Source organism: Quercus robur, chromosome 1 (assembly GCF_932294415.1).
Source record: "Quercus robur chromosome 1, dhQueRobu3.1, whole genome shotgun sequence".
Taxonomy (NCBI): Eukaryota; Viridiplantae; Streptophyta; class Magnoliopsida; order Fagales; family Fagaceae; genus Quercus; species Quercus robur.
The window spans coordinates 40476462-40497938 of record NC_065534.1 but is presented as its reverse complement, the minus strand read 5'-3'; the positions used below and the strand labels follow the sequence as shown (position 1 = coordinate 40497938).

Here is a 21477-nt window from a genome sequence, read left to right as displayed (position 1 = left end):
CCAAGTACTTCTAAACTTTGGTTTTGAATTTCACCGCACCAAGGTACGCTCTCTTGTTCTTAAATTCTGAAATTTACATAGTACATGTTATCATTTGCGAATGAAGTAGATCCGTTAATTTTCCGCTAAGTGTGTATTGTATGCGATACAAACCATGTTTTTCCAACATATTTGAGCATCATTATGTGTAGAAATACAAGAAAAGAAGAATGAAGGGAAATGGTGAGGAAAGGATACATACCTCCTGAATGAGGGAAGGCATGAGATGAGTCTCACTAAACTCATCATAATCCAAATCATCCATAAGCCGCTCGGTATAGGGAATGCCATTCCTCCAAAGCTGGTACTCGGCATCAGTCACGAAAAGTGAGGCAAGCATGAACTGTGGAGGATCCATCGGGACTCACAGTACATCCTCACCCACCAACTAGTAGCATACCCTCTCCACCAAGTAAAGAACCTTCAAACCGGCACCCTTGAAAGGTTGGGTGATCTCGGAAGTGATGATGGAAGCAAACTCTAAGTCTGGGTCCGCAACAGCAGGCGCACCTACCCATGGACTCCAAATGACCTGTGACAGCATGTAGGGTTAGATGAAGAATCCTAAGGATGTGCAAAAGAAGGCAAAAAGGAAAATGAATGTTTAGCTCACCTCCCCAGAAGAAAGTCTGTCAAAGTGAGTCCTAATTGAGAGAAGCTCCTCAAATCCACCTCCACTCCACGAGCGATAAGACCATACTTCACGGCCTAGCGCTGAAAAGAAGATGATAATTTGCAAGATGACAGTTGGCAAGATGACAGTTTGCAAGATGACAGTTTACAAGAAGAATGGGTACAGTTTGCAAGGTATGGATATGAATGTAGTTTGCAAGATGACAGTTTGCAAGGTACAAATATAGATACAATTTGTAAGACTGTGAAGCACAGTTTTTAAAGCCTAGATGACATATAAATAAGCACAATTACAAGAATGGGAAACACACACATTGTAAGGTGCTAGAAAGGATGAGAGAACTAACCACAAGGAGCTTCCAAGGTCACACCAGCTAGCGTAAAGTCCATCCACTGAGTGTGCCCAAGGAAAGGTACAAGTAAGCAAGGCATGCCTGGGCCCCAGTTGGCCTCCTAAGACTCCTCGAAATCACTGAAAAGGGATAGCCACCTCAAGAACACTATCTGCCCCCCCCCCCCCCAATTAGCGAAGAGATATGCCCCCAGAATATACAGCAAGAAGGCCCTAGCCATCTAGGCACAGTCATCAGGAGTCACCTGCGGTAAAAGCCTATAATCTGTCTCAATGTCATAATAACGGATTGTATCCATCGAGTACCTCCTCTCAAGCAACTATATGCCTAAGTGCATGCCCGACGATCCCAAGGTTGATAAGCGTCCAATTGCACTTAAGGCTAGTTATCCGGTGAAAGTCATGAGGAGTCACCGTCATCTCCCGATCAACAATATGGAAGGTGTGGGTAGTATCTCACCACCTCTCAGCCAAGCACTACACCAAAATGGCATTGGCAGAGGTCTCTGATAGAAAACAAATGATAGGCTCAAAGCGTGCAACACGTATGTGGCCCCTTGTCTCCTCGGTCAAGACCCTATACCATGAAGCAACATGGTTGGTGCTACCTCTACCCGAGAAGGTAGGCAAGACCTCCAAAAATATTAAAATAGAGCATTAAAATAGTAGTTAAATGAGAAAATAATTGAAAAAAAAGAAGAGCTAAAACTGTCAAAATAAAGTTTGAGTGATAGTGTGCGTACGTGGGCCCGCATCTACGTATGCAGGGACGCCACACGTGTATGCAAATTGGATCATCCATCCGTGTAAAATGAAGAACACGGATGCATAGCATGAAAGGAGTTTGCGTACATGTGAGTAATGTATGCATACGCATGGGTACAAGCCGTGTACGTAAGCTGATACCAGCGTATGCATGAATACAGACAGAGAAATGTTCTTTAACATTTTTAGACATATTTCAATTAAAACTCATCCTAAACATGTTCCTACCCCTCTTAAAGTGTCAGGTTTTCATCTAAATGCATCCCACAATAAAACCCAGGCATTTACATGCCCAAAAATAGATTAAAATGAAAGATCAAAGAAAAACTCGAAAATGAGAAAAGTTTGAAAAACTTATCAATCCGGTCCTTGCACTCTCCGAGAGATGATCATGTGGCCTATAGGTTAGTGGAGGGGACTCATTCAACCTCACAACCCTATTCCTGCAAGTGAGGTTGAACACATTGCCAAAAATCGTGTTGGAACTTTTCTTGGACCTAGGTACCATGAAGATGAGAGAGTTTGAGAGAGAAATAGAGTTTTAGATGAAAGAATTTGAGAGGAAAAGATCAATTTGTGAGGAAATGAAAAAGATGCAGAGAGTATTTGTAGAGAGAAAAAATGGAAGTTGGAGAGTTAGAGAGAATGTGAAGAGATGAGGAAGATGAAGAGAAATAAGAAGAAAAAGAAACGGTTAGTAACCATTGGAAAAAATTTGACAAGGCGGAAAGGTTTGATGGCTAAACTACGCGTAGTTTAGGCCTCTCTACTAAACTACATGTAGTTTAGTTAAAATAAATAAATAAATAAAAATCCAAATATCCCTAGTGGGTTCCCAGAAGGTAGGAGGTGCAAAAGAAAATTCAGGAATGCAACCCAAAATGATAGAAATACCCTCATTTTGGTAAAAGACACAAAAACTCTCAAAACACTCTCTAGTGGATTAAAAGGATCAAGAACATTCCTTGGCAGAATAGAAATCCCTAAAGGAACTCCCCCATAAGTTAAGATCATCAACCAAATCCCCAGTAAAGTACAATATCATGAAAGGACTCCCCCATGAGTCTAAGGCACAAGAACAACCCTTTCGAGAGTTGTGAAGAAATTTCCCCATGGAGTTGAAGAAAAATTTCTCCAGTGGACTACACACCAGCAAAGACTTCCTCGTAGGTCAAAATCACCACCAAAACTCCCAAGCGAGATATATTTTCCCCAATGGACTACACACCATCAAAGACTTCCTCATAGGTCAAAATTACCAAGAAGGCTCCCCCGCAGGTCACCAATACACTCCTCAACAAGTCATTCTCCACAGTAGGTCTTTCACCAAGGACTTCCTCGTAAGTCAAAACACCAAGGCCACTTATGCACATATACTCCAGGAATTGAATATGCAGGCACAGATTCCATACAAGTCAGAAGAGAAGAATACAGAACTTGTGTACATATCCTCCAAGAATTGAATATGTAGGCATAGATCCTATGCAAGCCAGGTCACCCCAAGGCTAGAGCCTTACCAGAACAGGTAGAGATAGAGATGGAAGATAAGAGGTGAAAGCCACCCGGAGAAGTTTGAGGCAAGAGCCCTAGATGGACACCACAGATATGTATCCTTTTAAGCTTGTAAGAGCACCATGTTTGTTTGGTTAATGGTTGTAGCCGTTAGCCATGTTTGTTTTTCTTTTTTAGTGATTCTGGGATAGTAAGTCAAATGCCTTTTGCTAGCAATTGGCAAAACATGTTTTGGGATAGTGAACCTGTCGTTGCTCATTTCTTAAGCAACAAATGTGGGAATTCGGACATACGAACCCCACACAACTCTACAGAGTTGCACCCCGCCCTATGTATGTGTGTTGTATGCTGTGTACATGGGTTAGGCTCGAGCCGTACATTGAAACACTGATTCTGTTAGTGGAGCTCACAAATCAAAAGAGAGGCATCTATAGACATCGCATTGTATACCCCTTATGACACGAGCCCTCGTTCCTTAATGATGGTAAAATTCTAAAGCTCATAGTTGGTTTAGGACCCGATTAGATTAAAATTGACTTGAGGAAGATTTTTATGAAAAATATAACTTTTTTATGAGCTGAATAAAACTATTTTTGGAAAATAATGGATACGGAAACCCTAGGGCATGCGTCAGACCTGCATATGCAAGCATTATGCATGTGTACGCATGTTAGGGTTCCGGAAACTATGAAAGGCAAGTTTTCTGCATTAAAACTAAGGTTTGGAATGAATCCCACATCGTCTGGGAGTTGTTCTAAACCACCATTTTTTTTCAATATAAAAAGCCATACATGGTACCTTTTCAAAACATAGAGAAAATCCTAAGGGAAAACAAAAGATTCACTAGAAATAGTGAATCAAAGAGGAAATTTTTCACAAAACATTCCTAAATCAATATTTTCTGATTAGGGCCTTTTTTGGCATTGATCTTTGAGTTTTAAGATTACTAATCACTTTTGTATTTGGTTGTGAATATATTGACCGAGGGGAACGGTCAAAATCAAGCTTGGAAAGCTTTGTGTTTGAAGTATTGAGTTCTAACCTTTTCTTTTCTTTTCTTTGTTTTAATTCTGCTTTCTTTTTGCTTTTCTTGTTTTGTTTATGTTTTATTATGTTTAGATAGCCTAAAGGTTCAATAGCTTTCTCTTTTAAAGCATGTTAGGTTGTTAGATTCAGTTTTGCTCTATTTTCTGTGTTTCCGTTTCTGGGCTAGGGTTTTGGGTTGCATACGCAAGCCTATGTATGCACATGCATAATCGTGCCCAAAAAACCTTAATTTAATCCTATTTGCTTTTTCTTTTGTTTTCTTTCACATGTTTAGCCTCTGTTTAATCTCTTTTGTTCTATCCTTGAGTTCCTGTCTCTCTGTTTTGTCTTGTTTTAGTTTGTTTACCTCTTTGATGCTAGTTAGGGTTTTTGATTTGTTTATTTATATGGACATGCATATGATATAAACATGCATTGATGCATAGGTGCTGTGGTGAAGTAAGGTAAGTCATGCATTCATATGAACATGCATTTAGAATATGTTGTTTTGATGATGAGTGTGAGTATGTTTGTTTGGATGATATTTAGATGCAATCACATGTTTGTTTAATTTTACTATGCCTATGTTTCTGCCTTGATTTGATATATACATGTTGTTGCCTTGGATGAAATATGAGATGAGATGCACGGTGAGATGTGTGTTAGGGTTTCAATGTTATATGTGATGTGATTGTAGGGTGTGGGATAGGAGAAGATGCATGTTTGGGTTTTGGGATGATTGATGCCATGTTGTATACTTAGATGTATGCTAGTGTGTGTGTGAGTTTAAGATGCAATATTGAACATGCCTTTAATGAGATTAAGACACAAGACACAATGAGTGAAAGCTGACCCACAGGTCGAGCGGCCTTGGGTGCCTAACACCTTCCCAAGTCGTACCTAAACTCCAAACCCATTCTCTGGTAGTAAGATTAGTCTTTCCACATAAAGGTGCTATATATATGGTTTCTAGGCCTAAACTAGGTGGCGACTCCTTTTCTTTTCTCTGCCATGGTCCACTTGGCCAAGGTGTACTCCCCCCGTTGCGCCCACACTAGTCAATTTCAGTATAATGCAAAAGATAAAATATCATGAGATTATTTTTCATTGTAGTGTGTGTAAAGTGTCATATTAATGTCTTTTGTAAAAGCTTAGATACAAGCATGATTTTGGCATAATTACTTGTATACATTCATATATGTTCACATGTTCATGTATGTTCACGTTCACATCTTCATGCATGATATGATGTCAATTTTTGAGCATGTATGGATTTATCCTGATGATATGAAAGCATGTGCATATTTATTGATATTCACATATTTACATGTGCATGCATATGTATGATGTATTGTGTGGATGGATGCAAAGATGAGCTAGTGTGGCAATATGTTTTAGCATGGATGTATGCCACATGGTGTCATGCAGTGGTAGCTCCATGAATTTTTTTTTTTTTCAAGGATGGTCATTTAGAAACTTAAATTAAACCAATTTTAATAAAAAAAATAAAACTTGAATATATTAACATTACAAAGAGAAAAAATTATGTGCACATAAAGTTTTGAAATTTTATTCTACGAATTTTTATATTTTGAGATTGTTGTATGATAGTTTCATCATTAATGCAATCAACTACATTTTTTTCAATGAACACAACCAAGCAATCATTAAACTATTGATCTCTCATCCAATTCCTAACATCTTACCTAAATAAGTAACAAGATAAATAATATGCATCATCCTTGTTTAATGACCTGTTTGTATTATTTAAACTAGTCAAGATTAAATCGACTTCACTAGTTTCTTTCTTTACGGAAATTATGGCCAAGAGGTTGACAATAACCTCTTTGTAAATATGATCTTTATATTTCATCCTAATCATTAAGATGAAAAGATGAGACATTATTTCATAACTTGTAAAGAAAATTATTCAAGTCAATACAAATTTTCTTGGAAGATGAATCTTGCAATACAAGTGATTTTCTTATAAGAAATTTGTCCATAGTACTAGCAAAAGAATAAAGTATTAACTATAAGTTCATTCAACTTATTCAACTTAAGCATTCAACTGTTATATTAATCATGTTCAATAAAGTACTCATGCATTATTTTAGTGCATACGCATATATACCAAATGTATCATACAAATCCAACAAATTCAGCCAAAAACTAAAGTAGAGGCAAACAAATTTTCCTAAAGTAGAGGCTGTAAAGTTGTGATTTCCAACTAGCCTTTGTTGGCTTTAATTCCATGCCAAATTTGGTTGTAATTTATTCAATCATTTCTTTGCATTTATGTGGGTTTAATTGTAAGGAATGAGTGTGAGAGACTGGTGAAGAATCAAGCTTGCAAAAGAAGATCAGTGCAGTTTGTGACTAGCTCGCAAGTAAAGCAACCCGCAAAAAGGCCATGTGTGAAGCACATGACTAAAAAATGAAGAGTCATGCCAGCCTGTCATTTCGCGAGAAAGGTCATCTTGTGAGGTATCTACGAGACTCTCTGTTTGGCAAAAATGAAAAGTGATTTACCAAATTCTTTACACACACTATATATACCCTCATTACCCACGAAATTGTAAAGGAGTGCTTTTTAGAGAGAAAACCCTAGCAAAAAACTTAAGAGTTGGAGATTGTCATACCCACAATCATCTATACAATTTCTCTTAGTTTTCCTCTACTCCTACTTTTCCATCTATACATCTTTGAGAGGTGCTTAGCCCAAATACTTACCTCACCCATTTTGAGTGATGAGAGAAGTTTTGGCGCCTTTGGGAAGCATTGGAAGAAACCATTGAGTGGCAGATGCAATCGGGTAGAATTGCAAGATCCAAAAAGTTAATGAAGAAAAGACTTTGAGAAGTTCATTGGTAGCAGGAGCTTGGAGGGCTCAAGTACATTGGATAGATTAGGCTTGGAGGGTCTTTTTGATATTCGTGTACTCCAACTTATTCACTAGTGGATTGATTTCGACTTGGAGGGTCACGAAGAGGCTTTTCACCGAGTTCTTCAGTTTCCTCTTCAATAACACGTCTCGGTGTTATCTTGTATTTGGATCTCTTTTCCCTACTCTTTAAGCTTTACTTTTATTGCTCATTGTGGTTGCTTATGGCTTAGAGTAGTGTTATCAGTTTATTGCGCTTCATTTACTCTTGTTCTGCACTTAGATAAGTTAGAGTAAAAGCAATCCAACTGTAATTTAAAATTGGGGGTCTGAACAAGTTTTAGTGTTTTCACACTAACTGAGCTTTCAGAGGCTAAATCCTAATTTCCCTAAATTTTTCCAAGTGGTTAATTTCCTTTGAGTTCCCTAAGATATAAAACTCCTTCCTTGTTCTCTCTTGACAAAAAATTCTTAATACTTTCCTTTAATTTGTCTTGGTGGATAATTCCTTTGGATCTCCCAAAAACAAAACAATAATTTTTTTTTTAATCCTTGAATCCCTAATCAACCAAGAAACCTCCCACAAGCTACATGGGCAACTGTCAAGCTTCTATGGAACTTCATCCAACCATCACAACCACTATCCATATTCTCCCATTCCTGCAGTAGAGGCAAAGATAGAGGAATATGAACATGGTCATAATTCAAAGAATTAGAATCAACAAGTTGAAGGAAGTAGGTATAATCAATAATAAATGATGTACCATGCAAAGATGGATGTTGGCAACGGTGTTTGTTTAGATTATTCATCAAACATGTGTCTAGAATGTTGGGAGTGGCTGAAACAAAAGGATCAATAGCCACCCGTCTATGAGGAAAAATATATCTTGAAAAATTGTATCACCAATGGAGGATGGACCTACGCTTGAAGCAGCCTGAGAACCCAATGTGTCATGGGTGGCCTCAAGTAAAAGGCGTGCTCTAACCCGCATTAGTATGGTGACTAGGATCATCATCAGATAATGTTTCCTCTTTACTATCGAAATACTCCTCTATAGAAAGCTCAGGATTGATCATAGATGCCTTAATTCGTTCAGCAACAAAACCTTTACCACTGTATATTAATGTAATCAATACCAAGTCGAGATAAGTTAGTCGAGTAAGCCTTCAAGAATATGAATCATCATATGCATGCATGACACGAACAAAAAAGGAATTTCAAGACAAATTTCCAAGTGAATCCAAACCATCCCATTTGGATTCAAATCGACCAAGATTCGACTAGTATAATCATTTGAATTCAAATCAACCATGGTTTGATTGATCCCTTAGACTCAAATTGACCATGATTCGATAAATCCAACCCCCCTTGCATTCAAATTGACATCGCTTTGATTAATACAACGTTCCAATCAACCCATTTTTCCTTATTTGTTTTTTAAATTGACCATAAATGGTTTTTTTTTTTTTTTTTACAAGATAGAATTTCTACTCTAACTTAATCTAAGTGTATATGTGTGTGAAGCTTCCTCCTGGAGACTTGAACCCTGGCCCTTACCCCCCACACCCCACAAGCATTTATACTTGTAGAATGACCATTGCATCAAGAGTGTGTGGTGCAGTGAAGAGCTAAAATTAAGTTTTCTTATAATTTTTCCTTAATTACACAAGCATTAAATGCATGTCTTTCTTTTCCATGCATTGTAAAAACAAAAATGTGGTTCTTATATAACGCCTATATTAAATGCATGCTTGCATGCATTGTAAAAACAAAATGTGGTGTAAAAATTAGTGTGGTGTAGTGCAATTCAGAAATTTTCTTTTTCATTTTGACTTTCATAATCGTGAGAAAGAGCTATTTGGGTGTTAGGATTTGGGTTTTGTAATAATACCTATACACTAATTTTGTATTCCCCAAATTAGTTAGCGAAATTTCTCCTTACCACAACTTGTGAACATAGGCCAAAAATTGAGCTATATACGTAAATTCTTGGTGTTCTTTGTTGTTTGTCTTTGTCTTTTTTTTTTTTTTTTTTTTTTTTTTTTTTTTTTTTTTTTTTATTCGTTTATATTATTTTTTATTATTAATTTTTGGAGAGCTTTTTAAATCCATAATATTTTATAATTAATTGTGTCTCAAAAATTTGATACAGTTGTAACAATATTATCCTACATATAGGGCCATATAACTTATTACCCGGCCCACTTTCCAGTAGGACCCAGGGCCCATGCTGAGGAGAGTAGTTGCCGAGGACAAGTGGTGAAAGACCAAATAGCCTAGAGATGCGGCCGAGGATGACCCTGTCCTCGGCATCCCAAGATTTCAAAGGGAAGAGCGACATGTCGTCAAAGGCAGCCTCCAAAGCGCCCCCAGAAGAAGAGGCGAGTAGAATGGGACTCACATGGGGGTACGAAGTGGGGGTGGTTCGAGGTAAAGACGTCACCTCTGCATTGAATGCGCCCACAAACGTCTCCTGAACAGTGTGGCTTCGATTATTGCAACTAATAGAGGGTGGGGGGAGGCGGCTGATGGGACAGGTACTCGAGTAGGTACCTGCCTGATCAACAGATGGAGGGTCAGGATCAACCGAGAAGGGCTATATAATGTAAAGGCTTATGCGCCAAAAAAAGGAGAAGGCCAAGAACCAGAGCCTCCCAAACCATGCCGAGGAGAAAGACTTCTAGAGCGAACACGGTTTATTTCTGTATGAGTACCATGACCAACCACCGTCCGATGACCAAGACCTAGCCTTTCAAACCCATGCTCTACAAATTATATTGTTTGGGCTCTTAATGTGCGAACCCAATACTATTTTTAGGGTCGTTACAAATTGAGTACTTACAATTGGCGCCGGCTGTGGGAAAGGCTTGTGCGTTGGCACAGGCAGTGGATCGAGAACGTCCCTCCATCACTTCCAGTAGCCCGTTGTTGTGCCCTAACATAAAGTTCCAGAAGGGGCTACGCTTCGAAGCGTCAGTAGCGCGGACGGTTCTAAGGGCTTCCAACGTTAGATCGACGTCCCACACCTTGGCAGAGGGGCTAATCCCCCCAAACTACTTAAAGAAATATCTAAGTTTTGGACAGAATTCAAACCTATGGGGAAACCAACTACTTAAAGAAATATCTAAGTTTTAGACAGAACCGAGGTATTGTATGGTCCTCGGACTCAAACCTATGGGAAAACCAACTACTTAAAGAAATATCTAAGTTTTGGACAAAACCGAGGTATTGTATGGTCCTCGGACTCAAACTTATGGGGAAACCAACTACTTAAAGAAATATCTAAGTTTTGGACAAAACCAAGGTATTGTATGGTCCTCGGACTCAAACCTATGGGGAAACCAACTACTTAAAGAAATATCTAAGTTTCAGACAGAACTAAGGTATTGTATGGTCCTCGGACTCAAACCTATGGGGAAACTAACTACTTGAAAGAAAATTTTAAGTTTTGGACAGAACTAAAGTATTGCATGGTCCTCAGACTCAAACCTATGGGGAAACCAATTACTTGAAAGAAATCTAAATTTTGGACAGAACCAAGGTATTGCTTGGTCCTCGGACTCAAACCTATGGGGAAACCAACTACTTAAAGGAAATCTAGATACCAGGCTCGGCCTAGCAATACACATGACATCTCGGATGATGCCTATATCTCCCCAAAAGTATGTTCAGACACAAGTTCAACGCCCTATGGGCTCGGGTAAGTTAGAATTCCGGGATATGATCCCAAATATATCATATGCAGAACCATTCATACGTGTTAAGATAACTAGTTCAAAAATCAGGAGATCCACAACAATAGTAAGTATCAGCAAGGGCAACTAACATGTAATTTAAAGGAAAACAGAAGAAAAGAATTTCATATATGTGGTCAATAAGTTCAACTGCAAGCAAACTATAAAGTTTTCAAAACAAAAGGGAAACTAGTTAAATAATTAAACTAGAAACAAATACAAAGGTTGGCCAGGGCTTTTTACTTCTTCGATTTCGTTTGGGCCACATCCTAGGAAGGCTGATCGAGATTAGCCTCGGAGCCCTGGGAAACATCCCCTTCTTGGGAAGGCTTGGCAGGATCGGTCTCGGTGCCCTGGGGAACATCAGTAAGGGGAATGGCCTGAAGGGGCTGAACAAAGATGACTGGCTTCTCAGCACAGGAGATCTGGGCACTGACTGTAGACAGGGTGACCTCCTGAGGCATCTCGGGATTCAGACCTCCAGGTGCTTTTGTAGCGGCATGAGGCTCTCCTCCTTTAGTCGACTCGCTAGGAGGGACGATGATCTGTGCAGCTTCTAACTGAGCAGCCCTGTCTCGTGTGGATCACTCATAGCCTCGGAGCTGGCGAAGGTAGTCTCACGGATGGCTGAAGGATAAAATATGCTCTCTGCCTTCCACAAGTCAGACGAAGCTTCCACCCCATCTTGTTTGAGGGCCTCTTCCCAAACCTGGGAGCAATATAGCCTGCATACTCTCGGGATTTTAGCTTTAAGGGAGGCCTGGGTTTCAGCTACTCCTGTCTCGTAACCCTCCTCCTCTGCCACGCCTTTAGCATTGTCTGCCATAATCAGTTTCTTCTTCAAGTCACCGATCTGCTCCTTAGCTATCTGCAATTGCTCCTCGGCATCGAGTAGGCGCTTTGTCTGTTCCTCGGCCTGTTTTTGGGCACCAGTTAAACCTGCCAAGGCACTATCCCTGTCTCGGGTAGCCTCCTTTAAATCCTCCCTAGCCTTCGCGAGGTCAGCCTCAGAAGTTTTGAGGGTCCGTGCAGCATCTATGCGTTTGGTGCGTTCATCCTCAGTGGCCTTACTCTGCCCCTTAACTTCTGCCTCCATCCTATAGGTGACCTGGATAGCCTGCCAATTGAGACAAGTATATTGTGAATGAAAATCTGGGAGCTAGAATTGATAGAGCCTTCAGTTTCAAGAGTCTTACCATACCTAGGTACCTCTTCACGCTAAGGAAAACCTCCTGCATCCTCATGTTCTTTAACTCTTCTATATTAGTAGGAAGTAGCATGGTTCTCCCTAATGCGTCGGCCACATAACCGCCGTCGCAATCTCCAAGGTCCTTCATGGACGCGGTTTCTAACAATGGCTCCCCGTGAAGTATTGGGGTGGGAAGCCAAGCGCTCGGCGCGGATTGGGCTTCGATCCCTTTCCCCTTGCTTTGGGCGGATTGGGCTTCGATCCCTTTCCCCTTGCTTTGGTGCCCAATCTTTAACTGTTTTTGAGCTCGCGGGGCTTCATCCCTCTCTTGAGAGGATTGGGATTTTCCCTCATCCATGGGCTTCTTCCCCTTGGGACTCCTCTTTCTCTTTGAGTCAGTAGGCTCCGGCCGAGGAGGCAGAGCTGATTGAGGAGGAACAGGAAGTTTAGGGCGGGGAGATTATGGCTGCGACTTAGTAGAGGAAGACCTAGTCTGGATGGGCTGAGGCTGAGACGGGGGAATTGGAACACTAGATTGCGGTTTTCCCTGTGCACCCTTCCCCGGTTAACCCTCGATGAGGCCGAATAAGCTAGTCGGGGGCTTTCTCTTAAGACCCATCTCAGCTCGAGAGGATGTTCCCACTGACAAAAGTTTCACCTCGGACAAGTCTGGGTCACCTAGATCACCAGAAGGATCCTCGGATGAGTCAGCTTGGTCAAATGCCCCAAAACCCTCCTCGGACAGACCCAAATTACCTTCGTCCTCCGCTACTTGATGAGACGACGAAGAGCCCACCAATGGGATGCCCTCTAGGATGGGAGATCCTTCGAAGATCAGAAACCCTTGTTCGACCACGGTAATTTTTGGAAGCCGAAGACAATTAGCGCTGACCATGTGCTTTGGGTCGGCAAATGACTTCTAAATGGGATCGTACCCTAAGATTTTGTGAGCGGCTCTGACTTGACCATCCTCGTCATTCACAAAAACTGCCGCTTGAAGAACAATCTCCAAATCAACCCGGTTAATCAGATGAAAGTGTCGGTGGAAGGCGTTTGGATCTGCAAAAAGAGACATGTACATGGTTAGTAACCGAACCACACCAAATTAAAATGGTGCAAAGGATTGGCACCCTTCTACTCTCTGTACCCCACCTAGTTCTCCCTCTACCATTGGGCATGGAAGGCCATCATGCCATTCCCTGGATACGATAAGAAAGTCCTTGTTCAACCCCTTGTTGGAGTCGGGGGAGGCATTGGATTAGCCGAACCCTATCGTCTCTCGTCTTCATGTAGTAGGATTTGCCCTTCAAATTTTGGAGATTGTAGCACCAATTTAAGTCATGATGGGTTAGTCTTAGCCCCATTTTTTCATTTAAGGCATCCACACAACCCAGAATCCTAAACATATTGGCGGCGCACTGGGTGAGAGCTAATCGGAAATGCCTAAGGTAACCCGTCATTACCGGCCCCATGGTGATTCTCATACCCCCCTCTACGAAGGCGAGAATGGGAATTACCACCTCGCCCATCCTTCTCAGAAGATCCCACTCCCCCGTTTTATAGTGCCTCAAACTCATGTTGGGGGGAATCCTATAATCGGAGATGAACTTTTCCATCGCCTTTTTAGTATCAACCAATTTTCTCAATCTCAATTTAACCATCTCTAAGAGTTACTACACAAACTCAGTGGATGACGGGAGAAGGAGAGGAACCAGAGAAAAATAAACCCAGAAAAGAAAAAACACGAGTTAGTGAAGGCAAAGAACTTACAGAGAGGAGGAAAGGTGCCTCGGACAGGTTTTTTGTGTTGGAGATAGACTTGAATTTGGATAAAAGTTTGGATGAACCCAGGATATATGCACTAGAACTCTTAAGTGCAAAAGTGAAGAGACAAATCAGTTCCAAAAATCATTTATACCTCCCATTGAAAGTAGCTGCACGAATTTTCTCGCCCATAAAGGCAAGGAAATTTCTACCGTTAGATCACCATCGCGCCGTTGAACGTGGGAAGCACAGAGCCGCCTGCATTTAATGAAAACACGTTTCACCTTCCAAAGGCTCCAGGAACGTGTCTCGGGCAGACGAAGAGTCTCGAGAACCAATAGGCGACAAGGATTGACAAGTTTCGACAGAGGCCTGATGTCATCAAAACCCTCCTATCCGACCGAGGATCCGGACAGCAGGATTTTGAGGGGCTATTGTGGGGCCAGAGAACTTATGACCCGGCCCACTTTCCATTAGGACCTAGGGCCCGTGCCGAGGAGAGTAATTGCCGAGGACAAGTGGTGAAAGACCAAATAGCCTAGAGATGCGGCCGATGATGACCCTGTCCTCGGCAACCCAAGATTTCAAAGGGAAGAGCGACATGTCGTCAAAGGCAGCCTCCAAAGCGCCCCCAAAAGAATAGGCGAGTAGAATGGAACTTACATGGGAGTACGAAGTGGGGGTGGTTCGAGGTAAAGACGTCACCTCCACATTGAATGCGCCCACAAACGTCCTATCCATATTAATGAGAAAAGACTCCTAAACAGTGTAACTTCGGTTATTGCAACTAATAGAAGGTGGGGGGAGGCGGTTGATGGGACAGGTACTCGAGTAGGTACCTGCCTGATCAACAGATGGAGGGTCAGGATCAACCGAGAAGGGCTATATAATGTAAAGGTTTATGCGCCAAAAAAATGAGGAGGCCAAGGACCAGAGCCTCCCAGACCATGCCGACGAGAAAGACTTCTAGAGCAAACACGGTTTATTTCTGTATGAGTACCATGACCAACCACCATCCGGTGACCAAGGCCTAGCCTTTCAAGCCCACGCTCTACAAATTATATTGTTTGGGCTCTTAACGTGCGAACCCAATACCATTTTTGGGGTCGTTACAAATTGAGTCCTTACGCTACATAGGCTAAATCTTTTTACGTATTTCGTATTGCGCATTTTATACACACTTATGAAATTATCTTTTCAAAACACGATTTCAATTGATATGACATTATATCCCGTGTTTGTGTGTGTCTAGAAAGCCAAAGAAAGAGCAGAAAACGCTAACTGCACACACACACACACACACGGAGTGAGTGGTTGATGTACCAATGTAGTATCAAAGGAAAAAAGAAAACCAAATTTTAAATTTTTTCAATATGAATAACAAAAGACATAACAATGAGAGAGAGGTTGGTGTACTATTTTTTTGATACATAGCCACGCACAAGGAGTTACTGACATTTTGTGATAGTAACTCTACACTGATTTTGCAATTTTTAAATTTACTAGTGAATTTTTATCTTTTCATTTGGATGTAGGTTAAAAGTGGAATGATGTAAATCCTTGATACTCTTACTTGTGTAAAAAATATTATTATGATTATTATTAATAATTTATGGAGATATTTAAAAAAGTCATAATATTTTTATAATTAACTTTTGTGTGGGAGTGGTGTTGAAGTTGAAGTTGAAGTTGAAGTTTAGGAGAGCATTAGAGTATTAGCATCGGGAAATGCTACTCTATTATATTTTATCATCTCAAAAGTTATTTTATCAATTATACCATCTCATTTTATAATACTTTCAGCATTCCAAATTTTTATTTTCCTGTTCTACTCATTAAAATAATATATCTACACAATAAAATAATATTTTCTCCAATCACCATCATTTATTATTTCTTTCTCCCAATCTCCATCACAATAAAATATTAGTTTTTTTTTTAGAATTGTACTACAGTGCAGTTTCCCAAAATGTATTGCATATAGTAAGATAGAATTGCACTATAACACTATTGCAAAAAAATTTACAGTACTTAACAATAACATTTTCTGATGCAATACATTTTAAGACTTAAAATGCCAAATATCTCTTACATTTGGCATTAGCATTCCAGAATGCTAATGCTCTTACCCAATATATAAAACAGCTTTAAATTAGTTGAGAGAGAGAGAGAGAGAGAGAGAGAGAGATGTACATCAGTACATGTAGAGGCCAGGTTGAGAGGGGAGTGAGTAATATTTTTGGTTGAGATAGTACACACTACACACAGCTCAGCAAGAAGAGAGCAACACCAGCCTGTCTTCTCTCTCTCTCTCTCTCTATGAGAATAGAGATGAGGCTCGTCCAGTACTCTTATTCCTCCTCTACCCAGGCCCAGTACTCTTCTTATTCCCACTTTTCTTTTTTCTCTTCTTCCAAACCCAAGCTCTTCTTCAAAATACCCCGTTGGCCTCGCATGGACTCCACTCCTCATCACCGAAAGACTAATCATAATCATAATCACAATCACAATAACAATAACAAGAAGAAGGAGAAGATTGTTGTTATAATGGGGGCCACTGGAACAGGAAAATCCAAGCTTTCCATCGACTTGGCCACTCGATTCCACGCCGAGATTATCAACTCCGACAAAATGCAAGTCTACAATGGCCTCGACATCACCACCAACAAAATCCCACTTCACCAACGTTGTGGCATCACTCATCATCTCCTAGGCGAGGTCGACCCAGTCCTCCACGACGACTTCTCACCTCTCGATTTCCGAAACCTGGCTGGCTCAGTCATCTCCGACATCGTTTCCAGAAGAAAACTACCACTAATCGTAGGTGGCTCCAACTCCTTTGTACATGCTCTCCTTGTCGACCGCTTCGATCCCGTAGGTGACTCCAACGTATTCGACCCCTCGTCCCGCTCCTTTCCCTCCTCCACTTTAAGGTACAACTGTTGTTTCCTATGGGTCGACGTGTCAATGAGGGTCTTGTCGGAGTACCTGTCGCTCCGGGTCGAGGACATGTTCGACTCGGGGATGTTGGACGAGTTGACCGAGTTTTTCAGCGAGTTTCCCAGTCGCTCCGGGTTGAAGAAAGCAATCGGAATACCTGAGTTTGAAAATTATTTTAAAAAGTACCCACCACATGGAGGTGGACGTGGTGGTGATCCGGTGCGGACGGAGGAGGCATATATGGACGCGGTGAGGGAAATAAAGGACAACACGTGTCAGCTAGCAAAGAAGCAGATAGGGAAGATCGTACGGCTAAAAGGAGCAGGGTGGGACCTACGGAGATTAGATGCCACGGAGGCGTTTCGAGAGGTTATGTCAAATTCAAACGTTTCGGGGTCAGAAATTTGGGAGAGGCAAGTGTTGGAACCAAGCGTGAAGATTGTGAAGCGATTCTTGGAGGAGTAGGTTGAAAATTCCAGCCTTTTACAGCTATTCATTTAGGTTTTTTTTTTTTTTTTTTGGGTTTCTCTCTCTCAAACTCTAACCCATTCATTCAATATTCTTTTTTAGTTCTTTACTCTTGTAAATAGGGTTTGGACTTCAGAAAAATTTTGGGTGGGAGGGTCCTCAATTCAATCGGGTTGGACTTTGGGGTTGAGTTAGGTGAATGGGGCAGAGAGGAAGAGGACCAATTTTTGCTATAAGGAGACTCCCAATACTAACATACCAAAAAAAAAATGAAATTGATTGCAAAAACTAACTTTGTGCATTTTTATTTTTGTTAACTCTAGCTCTATCACTTTCTTTTATATATGTTTTTAGTGCATGTAGAGACATCAATCATGTATCACATTTGGCGTCACATTTGGCGTGTGGAGTCTGGAATAATCACCAACTCTTATAGTTCATTCTTTCAATAGCGTCAGCCAGCCTCGGCCACATGTGGTTGCCTTTATGGTTTTCCAGCTTTTGGCTGCACACAACAAAATGGCTTTTTTTTTCTTTTTTTTTTTTTCAAGGATAAACTAATCATATTAACTTCTTTATTTATATGGATCTAGTTAACTGATGTACTTAATGCATTAGATTTAATATAAATTTTATGAAAAATATAAAAAAAAATTATAATTTTTTTTTCATATAAAAAATTTTTTAAATTATTTTCTACACGACCTTAAGTCATTCATTAACAAAATCCAATCTTTATCAACATTTTTCTAAGTATAGAGCCTTCAAAGATGGCTTAAAATTAAAAGCCTTAAATTATAGCCATCGTATCTTTAAACTTAATCCTCAAACTTTGTGCTTCCTCAAGTTTATTATTTATTAACTAGATATTTCCTAAATTAACTATTCAATATGGAATGGTTATATTAGACTCTGTTTTATTAGTGAAATCCGATGCCACGCCTTACACACACACACACACAAAAAAAAAAACCATTCATTAAAAAAGAAGTAAACAAAAAAGAAAAAGAAAATAAACCTAGATATTTTCCTTCACGTAAAATATGGCTGAAATTTTGGCTGAAGTTTAATGCATGTACCAGTTCTTTTTCCCCAGGAAGAGAAACTGGGGGCAGTGGAGCTCATCTGCCAAAATTGCACTGTCTTTTTTATGAACCCAGAAATACATAAAGAGTGTAAAAACAAAATATGATTCTCATAAAAAATTTTAAAAAAAAATAAAAAATAAAAAAGAAGAAGAAGAAGAGAGTAATGAGTATGAGAGTATATTTATCGGGAATGTGGTCCACAAATCGCAGTCCCAATGGACAGGTTTTTATAGTTAAGCCAGGATGTGGTGGAGGATACCTTATTTCTATTTTTGTACGATGAATTTAATCTCGTCTCTATCAAAATAAGTTACGGTGGAGAATGACAACTCGGATTTTCAAGTTGTGTGACTTATTTATTTATAATTTAATTTAATTCTTTCCAATCAATGATTGACACGTGGAAACAAGAAAGAATCTTTTGTGAAAAAAAGGTGTCGAACCATTAAGAAGTCAAATACATCTTAACTTATAATGTGCCATTCCCATATTGCCAAAGGTATAGTTAGGGAAATGTTAACGAGTATACTTAAAGCACTGATTAATAATTCATTTTAAAAAAAAATTTATGGGAAATGAAAAAAAAGTAATTAATATTTTGACAACTTTTTTCATTTTCTATAAAAATGGTATCAAAACTTTTCTAAAATGGATTATTAATGAGTGTCCTAAGGGAACTCGTTAGCATGACCATTTTCTTTTTTGAGGAAAAATTAAGAACGACTTGATAGCGCATTTCTCAATAATTAATTGAGGTCATGAAAATATGTGTCTGATAATAACTTTTTTTTTTAAATATTTATTTTTATAATATTTCTTATAATAAGTTAAGTTATAGTAAGTAGGGATGTCCATGCAACTCGAAGACCCGTCGAAACCGACCAACTTGACCGGAATCGACCCGTCACGGTCGGGCTGACACCTCCAACGGGTCGATGATGGGTCTTAAACCGTCAGAACCGACTCCAGCGGCTCGAGTGGTGGGTTTCGTCCTCAAAAACCCGAGCCACCCAACTCACCCAACAAAAACTCAAAGAACGATGAAAATCACAAAGATCCAGCGACGATCTAGCGCTTCTTAGCTTCGATCCGGCCACGTTTGGGCATCCTTCACTCAGATCAGCTCAAATTCGGCCAAGATCTAGTCTCTTCCTTACTCAGATATGCTTTATTCCAGCGAATCCAACCCAGATCTACTCAAACTCAACCAAAAATCCAGTAAGCCTGACTCCGACTCAGCCAAATCTTGGCCAAATTTTCATAGATCCAAAGGAATCTCGCCCAACTCTCGTTAGATTCAGCCAGATCTGACAAGATCAGGCCAGATTTCGGCCAAAAACCAGCGAATCGAAAAACTCGAAACTGACCAATTCAAACCCGAAAACTGATACAACCCGATCCGGTTGATTTGAAACTTCTGGTAGGTCGGTTGCAGGTCGAAATCTTCCCCACCTGATAAGGTCAAGTCAAGTCCGGGTTGGGCACAAACCTAACCTGGCCTGACCCGTGGACACCCCTAATAGTAAGGGTATGTTTGGATACTATTTATTGTTGAAAACTGAAAACTAAAAATATTGTAACAAAATGATTTTTAAATATGTAAATAATGTCGTGGGACTCAATTTTAAAGTTATATTTATGTTTTTTCGTACTTGCAGGTTCCGTAAACAGTGCACGGGACTCACAGAAAAAACGCCAAACGCAAATTTTTTTTTTTTTCCTTTTCAGTGCAATCCAAACATACACTAAGTACCAAAATACAAATATAAATAGATATTAAGATTATATTTAATAGAAAAAACCCATTCCAACTCTATACCACAACCTTATTTGTTTCTCAAGATCTTTATACCTTAGAATCAAGGTTGAAATCTTTCCTCTCACATTTATAATAATTAAAAAAATAATAATTAAATTTACTTATTTATAATTTGTAATCTCAGCCTCTAAAATTTTTGAACCTCTATTGTAGTAGTTCTATTACATTAATGCAAGTAAATTTAGGCTAGATCTTTAATTTTTAGTTCGATTTACTTGCTTTATTATTATTTTTTAGTTTTAGTTCGAGTTAGTCTTGTGGTTAATTTAGTCATGCCTTGATCACAATTAATCATGTATGCATCATTTAATCATTATACCTTATCTTAAGCTCTTAAGTTAAGGACATTTTTCTTCTCACGCCAGGTGAGTATTTTTTTCTCTAGGGAGAGACTTTTCTTCTCACACTCTGGGTGAGGACTAGTTAATTTTTAGTGTCTATCTGCATCATTGTTTGAGTTTAGTGGGATCTATTCGATGTTTTTTTTCTTATTTATATGATTGATTCAGATTTTATAAACAAGTTGCAAAGTATAACTTTGATGGAGGAGGAGGGAGAAGTCATTAAGGTTGGGGTCTCACAGAGGGAGAGGATGTTGGAAGAATGTTCCCTTAGTTTGTTGGGGAGGTTTCTCACTACACGTGCTTTCAACCAACGTGTGACCAAGGATTTGCTAAGGTCTGTGTGGAGATTGGGCTCGGACCTACGCATTGTTGACGTAGGGAATGATATTTTTCAATTCAGATTTACAATGGAGAGTCAGTTGAAGTGGGTGCTAGCAAATGGTCCGTGGAGTTTTGAAGACCACCGTGTGGCATTACGAAGATGGGAGAGAGGTATGACAGCCACTTCAGTAAATTTCATTTCAATGCCGATGTGGGTTCAGGTATGGGGTTTACCTTTTGACTTGTTAGTGGAAGAGGTGGGTAGGGAAATAGGCAGTGGTTTGGGAGAAGTACTAGAAGTTGATTTGAAGGCGTTTTCGTCTGATCAAGCTCACTTTATCAGAGTAAGGGTGGAGTTGCTGCTGGACAAACCATTACGTCGTGGAGGAGTTGTCGCCAGTCCCAAAGGAGATAAGGTTTGTATTGGTTTCAAGTATGAATGCTTAGTTGGGCTTTGTTATCAGTGTGGTCGGATCGGTCATGAGTTTAAGGATTGCTCTGTTCAAAGGGACCGAAAACAGGGGTTTCTTCCTTATGGGGAGTGGTTGAAGGCGAGGTATCGTAGAAATCATGGTAATACAACCAAAACAAGACGCAACCC

At 39.9% G+C, this 21477-nt stretch overlaps 1 protein-coding gene across 1 annotated transcript; it reads left to right on the top strand.

Moving 5' to 3' along the window:
* The first annotated feature begins 16087 nt into the window (after positions 1-16087).
* Positions 16088-17568, top strand: LOC126689887 (adenylate isopentenyltransferase-like). Its single transcript, XM_050385053.1, has one exon. It carries the CDS (start codon positions 16216-16218, stop codon positions 17299-17301), a length of 1086 nt encoding a protein of 361 aa, XP_050241010.1. The 5' UTR covers positions 16088-16215; the 3' UTR covers positions 17302-17568.
* Positions 17569-21477: the final 3909 nt, after the last annotated feature.